Source organism: Myotis davidii, unplaced genomic scaffold (genome assembly GCF_000327345.1).
Source record: "Myotis davidii unplaced genomic scaffold, ASM32734v1 scaffold629, whole genome shotgun sequence".
NCBI classification, from domain to species: domain Eukaryota; kingdom Metazoa; phylum Chordata; class Mammalia; order Chiroptera; family Vespertilionidae; genus Myotis; species Myotis davidii.
In genome coordinates this window covers 854,202-868,530 of record NW_006300210.1, presented here as the reverse complement: position 1 = coordinate 868,530, position 14,329 = coordinate 854,202, and the positions used below count along the sequence as shown (strand labels likewise).

Sequence of the window (14,329 nt, the reverse complement as noted above, 5' to 3'; positions counted from 1 at the left end):
GGGCCAAATGCATTTCTGATCAAATATTTTTAAAAATACATGTAGCTACTGAGAAAAAGTGGAACATTTTGGGAAGACCACATGCAGTTAAATGCAGTCTTTGCAGCCAGAAGAACAGTGCATGATTACTGAGATAATAACAGGAAAAAGAGAATGTTGCTCTCCTAAAAGCTGTAGCGTTTGCAGTGAGTTCCCTCATTCTAGGCTTCCCCACAATGGTGAATGTGAACAGGAGCAATAAGTTCACTGGCATTTGGTTGCTCTCTTTGAAGATCAGTCCTTGATCATCTAAAGCAGCGGTTCTCAACCTGTGGGTTGCGACCCCTTTGGGGGTCAAATGACCCTTTCACAGGGGTCGCCTAAGACCATCGGAAAACACATATATAATTACACATTGTTTTGTGATTAATCACTATGCTTTAATTATGTTCAATTTGTAACAATGAAATTGGGGGTCACCACAACATGAGGAACTGTGTTAAAGGGTCGCGGCATTAGGAAGGTTGAGAACCACTGATCTAAAGCATAGTAGTCATCTCCTTGTCTTCTCATGTATTGCCCTGATTTTTCCACTGACTTATTTTTTGTGTGGTTTTAATCTTAAAATTTTCACAATGTATAATAACATTTTTGCACTTAGCACAGTACTATATTTCAAGCCCCATACTAATTGTTTTCCTATTCTTGTTTACTTTATCTCCTCAGCAAATCTGTTAGGTAGCGGTTGCTATTATAACATTGTACAGATTAAAAAAAACAACAACAACTAAGACTTATTAGTTCATTAGCTTCTAAAGACACACAGATGGCCATTGGCAGAGTCCAGGTATATCAGATGCGGTTTCTATCCCAGTGTTAAGATATTAGCAGTTTTTAGGCCAAATTCAGCCTTCAGATATATGGGTCTACCTGGGCTCAACTTTTAATGAGGTGCTAGAATTTAGAAAGAACATTTACTATAAAAATCCATGTTTGAAGCATATATTTAAAATAACCATGTGTGACAACAGTGAATAACATGCCTGCAAGCCTGAAGCTTGCCTGAAGCTGAGTAACATTTTTCTCTTTCATATGACACTCCCCTTGCCTCTCACTAGTATCTCTTTTAGTCCTGAACTGTCTGAGAATTTATGACACCGGTTTGTCCACTCCAGTTCTCTGGGGTTTCAACTTAGCCTCTAACCTCTTATTGAGGGAAGAAATGGTTCTTTCATCTTTAATCAACTTGGTCATCAGGAAAGAAAGATGTCCTCTCTTATGGTGAGGTGGAGAACATTACGTTGCCATCTTCATAACTTTGGGCTTTTTTAGAACTATCTGTACATGTGCATCCAGCAGAGTGTTCTGATATCTTGGAAGACAAAGTGGTGGAGCTTAGTATCCGACCTTCTGATTCTGGTGCTTAGCTGGCTGGAGCAGTTTCCGTTCAACGTTTGGACTTCACCTGGGTTTACAAATTGTGTGGTTGTGTTTCAACAATGAGCCCTGTGAAGACTCCCAAGTCCCTTGTCTCCTGGTGCAGCCGTATTCTGTTCAGTCTCCTGCAAATAGCCCTTGATAAGGAGGAAAAGGATCTTTCCTGATGATGTCAGGCCCGACCTGGTGTGGTCTGAGCAATGCTGGGCAGGGTTTCCCAGGAATACTGTCCCTGACTTCTGATGTAGCAGGATCTGTTGAAAAAACAATTCTCACAGGAGACTTCTTCTTTGTTGTGAGAGTTGCTTGCCTCCGTTGCACTGTACCTGTTGTTGTTGTGGGTTTTTTTTTAAAAAATATGATTTCAGAGGGAGGACGTGAGAGGAACATGGATTGGCTGCCCCCTGAATACCACCCACTGGGAATCAAGCCCACAATCCAGCCATGTGCCCTGACTGAGCATTGAACCAGTGACCTCCTAGTACATGGGACAAAGCTCAACCAACTGAGCCATACTGGCGAGGTGCAGTGTACCTATTTCTTTGTTTCCTTGTCACGCCTGGCTTTGACCCACTGTGCCGGGGTCCAGCCCCAGCGGTCCAGGGGTTCCCAAAGGTGTGGACGGAGTCGGCGAAGAATGTTTTACACGGAGACAGCGTTCAAAACTCTCTAGCTTTCCTTAGTCTCCGTGGATCTTCCCTGTGCCTGGCTGAGGCCACAGAGAGAGAGAGATCCCAAGGCAAGCTGAGCCTTTATTTTATAGTGAGAGGTAAACAAGGTGGTGGTTACCAAAGTTACACAGTTCTTGTGAGTTTCACTTGTTTACACCATGGTTATACTTCCTGCACTTCCTCAGCCCATTAGCTTCCCAGATAAGATCTAGAGAGTGTTATAAGGTCAAGCCTAATTATGCTAAGAGGACTGTGCCCTCTAAGCTGGGAATTGTTTGTGACTTTGCCCACAGATCAGTCTGAGGCTTAACCCTATATCGGCTCCCTACACCACTGCCCATTTGGCTGTCGATTTCTATGCTCTCCCCCTGAGTTACTCAGTCTTTCATTCCTTGTGGCAGAGCCTTCTCACTGCACACTGGGTACCTGTGACTCAACAGAGCTCATGCCCATGTGCTGTGCTGTTTAAACCTCAGAAAACTCCTATGACATAGGTCTTGTTATTCCCAGGAAATTGTGGTGCAAAACACTATGAAATTTGGTAAATTGTAAAAGAATTTTCAAATGGTTAAATGCTAATCTATTTTGTTCCATATTTTACTTTGGATTTCAGAGGCAGATATAGTAATTTAACAATGTCTACAAAACATGAGAAAAATAATTCAACCAGTCCTTATTTCACCACATGGTATGCCAAGTGAGACATCATCAGTTTTAAGATATGCCATCATTCGACGTGCCACTGAGAACAGCAAAAATACTGTCAATTAAATTATGTCATTTAAATTTCGTTGATTGCTATCTCTATCTCAATTACAGATGTTTTAACTTAAAAAGTCATGTCTGAGAATACAGCGTTTATTCAACTTTTATTGCATGTGCTTATTATATGACACTTGCTAAAACTTAATTGTCTTAATATTAATTGTCTTAAAATAAGACGTAATAAAGTAAATGCAAACATATTTACACTACAATGTTTTCCCTTTAGCAACCATCAACAGAGCTAGAATTTGACCGTGTGGTGATTTATACCACTTGCCTTCGGGTGGTTCGGACAACCTTTGAGAGATGTGAACTGGTTAGAAAGATCTTCCAAAACCATCGAGTAAAATTTGAAGAGAAAAACATCGCTCTGAATGGTGACTATGGAAAAGAGTTAGATGAACGCTGCCGACGGGTTTCCGAAGCTCCCTCCCTCCCTGTCGTGTTCATCGATGGCCATTATCTTGGGGTAAGGAAAATCTTATTTTTATCAAACCCAGCCAGTATTGATAGAGATCTGTAAGCCAATGGCAAGGTCACTTGCAACATAATCACCAGGATACTGCTATTTTTCTTTCTTTTTTAAAAATATATTTTATTGATTTTTTACAGAGAGGAAGGGAGAGGGATAGAGAGTTAGAAACATCGATGAGAGAGAAACATCAATCAGCTGCCTCCTACACACCCCCTACTGGGGAGGTGCCCACAACCAAGGTACATGCCCCTGACTGGAATCGAACCTGGGACCCTTCAGTCTGCGGGCCAACGCTTTATCCACTGAGCCAAACCAGTTAGGGCAACACTTGCTATTTTTCAAGTTCAAACCAAAGGGAATCAAAACACACATGTCTGTCTCAAACATGTATGTGTTCAACAGTGTTCATCCCTACAGAAGCACGGTGAGATAAAATCAGCATTGAATTGCCTTTTTTAATACGATACATTTTTTAAATGTTTAGTAGACTTGAGTTTTGCGTTATGAAGCTCGACATGAGGTATTAAAAACTATTTTTTTTGGTAGAGGCAAGAAAAATGGATTATTTGTAAGATGTATATTTGTGAATTCTCTTATACCCCATTCATTACCCAGCACTCAGTTTCCTACCTAATGAACCTAAGATGACAATCCTGAAAGGAAATTAATAAGAAATAGGGCCTGGAGCCAGAATTTTATCTGCTTGTTTAAAATTATTCTTGATTTTGGTCATGCAGCAGCATGAGACACAAATTCAGGCTTACAACAAGCAGAGAGAACTCCCAGGGCAACAGGAAAGCATGCCTGCTTCATTTAATAACTCCCATTGATCTATGGGCACGCTTAATCTGTGAGAAGGCCAGGAGAGGGCTCTAGAGAGCACACTTTGGAAGACTGGGAGCAAAGAGAGGGGGAGGGGCCTGACTACAGGATCTCCCAGAGAACAAAGAGGGACTGTGGAAGGACAGACAAATACTTGGATTTAGGTTTTGTTTTGCATCTGGCCTTAACCTTCAACTTTCAGGGGAGTTTAGAGGAAAAAAAAACAGAGCAGAAAATACTTATGTTTTGTTCCAGGGAATCTCTTATTCTTGTCATATTCCTATAGGGAACCTGTGTTCTGATCTCCTGTCTGGAGACACAATTATTCGAGGCAGCCTGTCATCTTATGGAAAGATAAACGCAGGGAGCCATGACTCAATAGCTATGACATTATGCCACCTGACTTTCAGAGCTGGGGACGGACTGCATTCCCAAGCAGAGGAATTTTGATTTGAAGTATTGAACCTCATGTTTGCTATTTCAGTATAGACCCTTAGGTCTCAAAAGCTGTAACAATGGTGGTGATAATCATGATATATCACAACGATAATGCTAAGAATAATGCTAAACTGCGCTGCCAGCGTTACACGTGCCTTCTGGTCCAGTCCTCCCCACAGCCTTGGAAATCAACGCTCTGGCATACTGGTTACGAGGCCCCAGAATCAGCCAGCCTTGTTTCAAAGTCCTGCTCCGAGGCTTCCATGTCATTCTGGGCAATTTGTAAATCACTTTGTGCCTCGATTTCCTCAATTATCAAATGAGAATGATAATAGAACTACTCTCATTGGCTAATTGTGGAGATTTTGTTTTAAATATATATATATATATTTAGTTCCTGTGCCTGGAACAAAGTTATATTTTCAATAAATATTAACTGTTATTATTTCTGTTTTGCAAAAGAGAACATTAAGTCCTTTGCACCAAGTCACATACGTAGCTGGTAAATGGCAGGGCCAGACCCAAGGTTAGGTCTGTCCAACTCCTTAGAACCCTGCTTTTTGGTCCATGACCTCAAGGAGAGGATCTTTAACTGGTTGCTGATGTCTTAGCACCAACTACAGGGCTTGGCACAAGTCTCAAAAGCAGATGTTGAACGGATGTGTCCATGATGCTCTCTCATCTCCTCAAAATCTTTCCTTCTCTCCTGAAGACATTCTTCCATAAGGAAATAATCTGATAAACTCACCCAGGAGCAACTCACTGACAAGGGCTGTGGGCATTTGCCTTTTAACCCAGGGAAAACTCTTCTGACAATGTAAGATATTTCTCATTGTGGAACTTAAGTTTCTGTGGAACTGCACAATGAAACTTAGTGGGCGACCGCCTGCTTTCACCGGTACAAGGTCGGCTATGCTTGTTGCCCTGCTCTGGCCCATGTTTCTTCTCTTCCTGCCTCTGAGACAATCTAACAGGCTGGGCACCTTTTCTGCTTTTCTCTTGTAGTTTGGGGAGTAGAAAGAGAGTGCCACACAGGAGGTGGGGTGCTTTTGCTCGGCCATCACGTTATTTTCACACTTAGAAGCCTAGAGGAGGAAGGATCTCACAGGTGCTACCTGGTTGCTTCTGAAATTTGAAGCTTAAGGCTCCAAACTTGGAGAGAGGCCAGAGACAGCGATTTTTTTCCCCTCACCAAAGGAGAATTATTTCTAAATCCATAATTCAACATGGAGGTAGACACTCGAGAATAACTTATATAACAAACCCCCTCCTTCCACAAGAGCCTCTTTACTTGAGTCACAGTGCACAGTTGTCAACGGAAGACACTGCTGGCATTTCGGAGCCTTTTTGCTGCATCTGAGATGGAGGGATGCCCTCTGCTGGGTGTTGGCATGTGGAGAAGCATAATTTTTTAGGGAGAAAAAGAAGCCGATGTTGGTAATTTCCTTCTAACTGTGATGTTGTAAACAGTCACATGAAGCCATTTGGTTTCGTTTAAATTTAGATGAGTGATAAAAATTAAGATGTGTGAATCATCTGCATAATACAACTTCCTGTAAGGAGGGAGAGAGAGAAATAGAGGGACAGAAGGAGCCAGGGAATGAGTTAGACTGAGACAGAGGCACCTGAGGCAGACTGTGTGACAATGAGATGGGTAGCGGAGAGAATGAAAACATTTTGCAGCTCCCTTTTTTCCTATCATCATAGCCAGCCAACCCAAGTGGGTGGCGCCAAAGGAAGTCAGTTACCTTCATGGAAGAGAAGACGACAGAGTTCAATGGGCAAGAACAGGAGAATTGATAAGGATGCTGAGTTCTTTTCTCCTGAGGACTCTCTTTCCCAGCCAAACTAAAAACTAAAGGTAAAAGCAATGCAATCATCAAGGGAAAGAAATTACTTTAGAAAACAAATTTATACTGCCCTCGGCTGCTCCATTGCTTGGGAGTGTGGTCTGGGGGGGTAGGACGTAGTGGGTGGGAGCAAGTTCAACTTGGAACTTACTTAGGGCAGTTGTCCTCTTCTTTTGGCACCAGAAAATCTTCTTTACACAAGATTATGTTCCAATAGTTTAGAAAGAAATTACCTTAAAAATTGCAGTAAGAAATAGGTTAGTTTTTTAATCTGGACCAACCATAAAACTCTACAGTGGAAATCCACAAAACACACTGGAACTGAGCTATAAAACAAATAGAATGAACCTACGTGGGGAATTTGGTAAGAGAGAGAAGAATAGAAGGCCTGGTGATTTAAGTAGGTCTTTAAACTAGCTGATATTGAGGTGTGACTGTTTGATAATTCTATGCCTGGAATTGAAGTACTATTTATTCCATTAAGAATGCAGGAATCCTTACTAACTATAGCTAGTTTATAGACTTACAGACACTTAATATGTTTCTAGGGACCACTTGCAAACCTTCTCTCAGGCCTGTTTACTCAACTCAGGGAATCATCCAGGCTCTGCTTGGATTCCCCCTTCCTACAGAGCTTGGTAAAGCCGTCATGACTGTAAGTTTAAGAAACCATAGATCTTACCTCGTGTATTTCCTGCCACTCAGACATCATAGTTCATTGCTACCTAAAGTCCAAATTCATGGAAACAATCCTCTAAACATCATTATTTATTGAAATGAATCATCAGTTAGTCTACCTCCAGGCAGTATCTATAATAATAAAAGCATAATATGCTAATTAGACCGGACAGCTGTCCTTCCAGACTAAGCCGCAGTTACAGGAGCCAAGGCAGAGGTGGTTAGAGGCAATCAGGCAGGTAGGTGAGCAGTTAGGGGCGATTAGGCAGGCAGGTGAGTGGCTAGGGGCAATCAGGCAGGCAGGCAGGCAGAGTCGTTAAGGATGATCAGGCAGGCAGGCAAGCAGTTAGGAGCCAGTGGTCCCAGATTGCAAGAGGGATGTCTGACTGCCAGTGGGGTCCTGGATTGTGAGAGAGTGCAGGCCAGGCTGTCTCTTCCTTCCTCTCCCCCCCGACCCCCCGCCAAAGAATTTTGTGTACCGGGCCTCTAGTAACAAAATAAAGTGAAATTGGCTGGATGTCTGTAGCAGTTATGAATTACACTATTTTTGGAATAAGAGTGATCTTTTCCCACAAAATATTCCTAAACAAACAACAGCGAACCCCAAAGCATGAAAAACCAGGGGTTTACCTCCCTCCCCCTACACACACACATTAAAAAAACAGTACAGGAAGATGCTCCAGAGAGGGTTAAAGTTGCATGGCATCGCCCAGGACCACTTTCTCGTTGACAGCTCTGCCATTGTTAGCACATGCCTTCCATCTCCAAGGTCTCCTGAGTTCAGGGTAGTGGCTGAGACTTTTGGCCTCATGCCTGCATTCCTGGCAGGAAGGGAATGAGAAGGAAAAGTGCTAAAGGAGCTCCCTTTTAAAGAACTCTTTCAGCAATCCCACTCAACTGCCACTTGCTTCGTATTGTTCACTTTTAGTTGCAAAGGAGGCTGGGAATTGTGGTCTTGATATGTTGAAAAAAGTCAGGTTTTTCTTAGATGAGAAGAGGGATCATGGCTATTGGGAAGGCAGTCAGTCAGTTTTGATATTTTAGCATTTAATTATGGAATCAATGAATTTAGATTTGTATATTCCTTTTCCTTTGGAACTCATCTTCATCCCTTTTTGATCATTTCCTGATCATTAGCAATTTCATCAGAGGTCTGGATGGGAGAAGGATCCAATGAACGTTAAAATCGACCCCTATTGTCTTGCATTTTGTTTGTAATAGACAAGGTAAGTGATTAATCTTCAAGCCTCCTTGTTCAAAGTCATCAAGTATTTTTCCCTGGTCTGTTCACTCCACTTCCAACAGTGCAGGGATAGAGAAGTTTGTGACTTAAGCCTTAAGTCAGGCACTTGGAATTGAAAGTAAGCAATGGCTTTCTTGAATGATTGCTTTTTTGTCTTTTTCCTGAATAACTGAGGAGAGTTTTTAATATCAACCACAATGACAATGACAGTAAAAACTAACTTGAATGATAATGCTACTATCATCTCTCCCACTGCAAATTTTGTACCTGAAGAAAAGCAAGGCTGAGTGATGTTAAGAAGTGTTTACATACCTTCAGGTCACAAGTGATCCTTAAAATTTAGTTGTGTCTGCTTTTAGAGTATTCAAAATCGAGGCCACACAGTTCCTTAACCCTCATCTCTAATATCTTTCCATTTCATTTTTTAGCAGCATTTACACATCTTGAGTTACTTCATCATTTGAAACCACTCCCCATTCAAAATCTTCAACTTAGAAATGTCCTGCCCTGGCCATAATTTTCTATCCTTTAATCTCGCTCCTTTGTCTCTCTATTAAAGTTACTGTATCATCATCAGTATTGTTTATCCCATCCCCCTTTCCATTTCTCTCAGCTGAGAGTCACAATTTTGGTTTCACTTGCTTCCCTACCATCTTGTACTCAGGAATATAATACCTAGTCTGTCATCACTTGCTGGATAAGCTCTCTTGACTTTCCAAGGTTATAAGTTCTCAGTCCTTTGCAACCCTCTCTTTCTGTTTCCTCCTCTTTTACTACAAGGGCATTATTGGAGAAAAATCACAAAATCATAGCAAAGACGTCTACACCAGAGTTGTAATATCAAGGCCCATTATCTATTATTCCAATTAATGTTGTCTTGGTTTTCGATTGTGAGCCACATAACCAGTGCTCTTTATGTTTTCCAATTTCCCAAACAAGAATCCCATTGTCATCTCCGTCTCCCTCTTTTTCACATTTATTATTATCTTTATTTTTTCCAGCCTTCAAATCTATTTACAGTTCCTATCTTGTAGGGTATTTTAAATTTTTGCAGATATTTTATCTCAACATTAAAAATACCATTGGATGATTCTTCATTATTAGTTTCTTATTCCAAATCTCTGGTTTTGATTAATGACCCCCAATTCTCCTTGTCACTCAGACTCAAAAACTCACTTTTCTTGGACTCCATCATTCTCTTCCTCATATGCGGTCAATTGCCAAGATTTACATTGTATCCTCTGGAGTCCCCCATCTTAGGGGCTCCTCCCGGAAGGTGGAGGAGCAGAGCAAAGTAGAAGCAGGCGTCTGGAAGCAAGAGTAAGTTCTTTGTCTAACTGGTATGTATGTTGGACAAGTTATTTAATCTCTCCAAGATGAGCATAATAAAATGCCTATGCCTGGGTATTTTAGAAATTAAATGAGATCAAGAATAAATACAGTTCCTGGAACATGGTACACACTAAGTACACCTTTGCTAATATTATTAAGGCAAGAGCTTTAGAGAAAACTTACATATAAGGTCTATAGGTGGAAAGAGATGGAGCGAAAAAAAAAAAAAAACAACAACCAGCATTAGGAGAGTGCTGGATCAATGAGTCATTCATGAGAGGAGGAAGGTGTAGGCTATTATTATGAGACTGTGCTCAGACATCAATGTCCAAGTGATCTAATCCATGGGGACAGGATGCTTCACAGCATCTGAGCTTCTGGACAGAGGTCTTGTTCTTAATAGAAAGCAGGTATCAAGGTCAAATAGCATTAAGTTTCATGTGAGCTGATATGTGGGATGTTAGAGATACTCCATCTCCATTCATGACACTTTTCCATGAATAGTAAATATAATTATTTAAATAGTGTTATATTTGTTTGTTTTAATACCAGATAAGTTATTATTTTAATTAAAAATGCTATTTAAAACGTATTAATGAAAGTCTATAACATCAGAGGTTTAAAAATTAACAATATATTTCTTTTCTCTTAAAATGAAACAGAACTTATGCACAAGAAACTCTATACCTTGTCCACTTTTTCCTTATAAGATAAACTTTGATTTCTCTCTCCTTTTAGTAGTAAATTCACTTTTACTTTATTCAACTCAGAAAGCATTTCACTATGGCAGTAGTTGACATCTGATTTGCTACTTATTATTAGAACAAAGCTAATAAATTTAACATGTGTGCCCAAGTCGGGGAATTAGGGTGAGAGAGTTAATTTCTTACACTCTTTAGTTAACATCTCCCCTTAGTCTCAGATTAAGACTAAGTTGAGAGACAAGTGGGACAACCCTGGAGATGAGATTGCAGAAGACTTCCTTTATTAGGTTTTGTAAAGACAAATGTAGATAGATGCACATAGACGTTTCACACAGAAGCATAGACTATTGGATTTGAAAGGAAACTTCGTGGCCATCTTATCTAACGTTCCTCTCAGCACAAGAATCCTTTCTACCACATTCCTGGGCAAAGATGAGCAATCTTTGAACACAGCTAGTGACAATATCCTCACTACTGTTCAAGCCAATCTATTTTATGGTTCTACCCCTTTGAATAGTAGGAAGTTCTTTTTAGGTTGAGCACAAGCCTGCCTCTGACTTTCTTTACCTGTTGATCTTAGTACTTCTACCTAGAGCAATGCAAATTAAAACCAGTTCCTCATACTCATAACTAAAACTTCATATACAAAATGATGGCATGTTTTCTCCATGATTCTCTTGATTTGTACTCTTATCACAAGGTTTTCTGAACTTCCACATCCTAATTACACTCCTTAGGACACACTCCAGCCTTTAAGTGCAGCACCCAAAGCTAGAGCCACCCTTCTGGATGATTATCTCCCTGGACAGGGTCTCTATCCCTCTAATAATGGACCTTAGATTTCCTCTACGCATCATTACCATACAATTGGTCATACTGAGTCTGAGGCCATGAACACTGTGGTCTGCTTGTGGGTTGGCTAGAGCTGGGTGGTCCGGGATGGCCTTATATAGCTGGAAAGGACTCCTCAGATTTCCTTCACCTGGCTTCTCAGGGAGATTATCTGGGATGTGTTAAATCGCGGCAAAGGAGTTTCTAGGAGTGAAAGAGGGTGAGCCCAACGCTCAAGCACTTTTCAAGTTTCTGCTTGTGTCATGTTTGTTTTTGTCCCATGGACTAGAGGAGGTCACATGGTCAGATCCAAATACAAGGTGGAGAGAACAGGCTCCAGCCTTGATGGGAGGACCACCAACGCCATGGGGTAGAGAGTGTCCATACAATGAGACATGGACAGGTTAGGGGCAATTACCACACAGTCTTCAAAATGCAGCACATTGACATCATCTGATCATGGCTTTTTGCCTGAGACAGGTGTGCTCACTGACATTTTCATATTTTCACGGAGGACTGGATGCTTTTACTAAAGTCAGTCCAGATAATTATGTTTTAACATTCCGTGCCCATGAAATTTGTTTGTGGAACAGTTCGGCATTCAAGGAACAGCTTTCTGGAACTAATCAAAGTGCCAAATCTCCCTGAAATTTCCAGAGTCACACACCATTACCTTGTTCCTTCAGTAATACTGTAGCATCACTAGTCACACCTTGTGACATTTGTGGTCCATTGACCGAACCATTGCCTTCAGCTTTATAGATATGTTTGGCTATCACCTTATTCTCACAGAAGAAATGAAGCAGCAATAGTTTCTTCATCTCATATTTCAGGTGCTGGAGTTAATTCCATGACATGAAAAACCCTAGAGCAGCGGTTCTCAACCTGTGGGTCGCGATCCCTTTGGCGGTCGAACGACCCTTTCACAGGGGTCGCCTAAGACCATCCTGCATATCAGATATTTACATTGCGATTCATAATAGTAGCAACATTACAGTTATGAAGTAGCAACAAAAATAATTTTATGATTGGGTCACAACATGAGGAACTGTATTTAAAGGGCCAGAAGGTTGAGAATCACTGCCCTTGAGTATTAAGTACCTCAAAACCTGTTTATGCACAATTCAACTTTCACTCCAAAAGCTCAGAGTCTGTTAAAGAGAGGGAACTTTTGAGGCATGCAGACATTACATTTTTCTAAATTGTAGGCCCAAGGAACAACTTCACCCACATAGGCTTTTCTCAATATATATCCGGAACCTGGCTTCATCCTTTCACAAATGTAAATCTGCTATCCCATTTGCCCAAGGCTTGGTACCACTAGTTTGTCTGCTGTATTTCTCTGTATGGCAGGATACCTTAAAGTGTCTGGGAGGTCCATTGTTTACTGATTTGCATACTATATCAAAAACTGAGTCTTAAATTTTGTGCTTTGGACCTGGGCATGTACAGTATAAATCAGTTGTGTCTATTTGTAACTTGGCCACAGTTAAAAGAAGCTATAGAGCCCTAACTGGTTTGGTTCAGTGGATAGAGCGTCGGCCTGTGGACTGAGGGGTCCCAGGTTCAATTCCTGTCAAGGGCATGTACCTTGGTTGCGGGCACATACCCAGTGGGGGGTGTGCAGGAGGCAGCTGATTGATGTTTCTCTCATTAATGTTTCTAATTCTCTATCCCTCTCCCTTCCTCTCTGTAAAAAATGAATAATAAAAAAAGAGGCTCTAGAACATGCCACTTAATAAAGGGCTCCAGGAGCCAATTTGCCTATATTTCAATTTAGATGTTAATTGCTAACTATTCTCAATCTGATTGAGAAGAAAATGTACTTGCACAAAATCAGTGTTTTCTTATTAGGTTTTAAAGACATAATATAAGTAAGCATTTGAGATCTTTTTTTTTAAACCTAGAAAATGCATAAAAATAAATTGAATTACAATGCTATGAATAGTGAAAATTAATAGAAATTTTAATAAGCATACCCATTTCTAATTGAACTTGAAGTCAGTATCTCAGTTAAAGAAACCAGGGGGGCGAGGGCATGGGTGGGGGCAGCCATGGGGGAATAAGGACACATATGTATTACCTCATCAATAAAGAAAAGAAAGAAAATAGAATATGGGCAGTGAGCCACCTTTATACCAAACTGTTAAGATGAATACATTTAAAAGAAAAAACTGGGAAACAGTTGCTGACTGCACAGAAGAGGAAATTTCACTACTGATTCTTACAGTTTTTTTGTTACGAAAGCAATGATTTTGCCAAGTTTCATAGTTCAGGAATCAGAACTTTCTACTGTTCCAAAAAATAAACATAAATAATAATTAGTTTAAAAAAGGGGGTGGGGGAGAAAGCTTTGGTTTGTAATGAACTCTATTTCTGTTCTTGTGAGTATACAGGTTTAGTATCCTTTCCACCGCCAGAGGGCGCTCACAATATAAGAAAATACATTAAATAGGAGAATAAAGGAAAATGGATGAACTCATTTATGATATACTTTAGCGCTCAATTTAAGTTAAATGTCTTAAATAGATTATAAACAAAATTTCCAATATATATTTCCTTTTAGGAAAATAAAAAAAGATCAGGGGAATGATTTTAAATGGACTGTTCAAGAACCTTAAACAAATACAATAAATATTTTATTATGTGGAGGCTTAATCCTGAATAAAATGCATGTACCATTTATATTTTGACTGGGGGAAAATATAAAAGGAAAGTGCGTATATATTCTCTGAGAGTTTCTGGCCCATAGGACCTATTTTTCTATAAACATCTAGTTTGTTACCATGATATTATATATAATTACAACTGAGCAAACATCTCACAGGGGGATTTGACAAAGTAAATAGCTCAGGAGCCAAGTGGCAGCTGCCTTCTGCCAGGTGGAATTATGATACATTATGTTGTGGTTTTGTTTTGTTTTTAATCACTCCTTGGACTCCCATTTTGGTTAAGCTCATCCCAAGATGCCCGTCTCTGCAAAAACAAAAAATTAAGCTAAAGACCTGACCATATGTTTTTGTCCTGATGGTGTTTATTCTCTGGATTATATTCAGAGAATGAATAGAATGAATACAATGAAACAAACCACTTATCCAGCAACA

The 14,329-nt window shown here is 40.3% G+C and overlaps 1 protein-coding gene across 1 annotated transcript in view; it reads left to right on the top strand.

Moving 5' to 3' along the window:
* Nucleotides 1-14,329, top strand: part of GRXCR1 (glutaredoxin, cysteine rich 1) — an 80,536-nt gene that overhangs the window by 33,015 nt on the left and 33,192 nt on the right. The window contains exon 2 of the mRNA XM_006776610.1: nt 3,079-3,321. Coding sequence (XP_006776673.1) covers nt 3,079-3,321 — 243 coding nt within the window. The remainder of the gene's footprint in view (nt 1-3,078; nt 3,322-14,329) is intronic.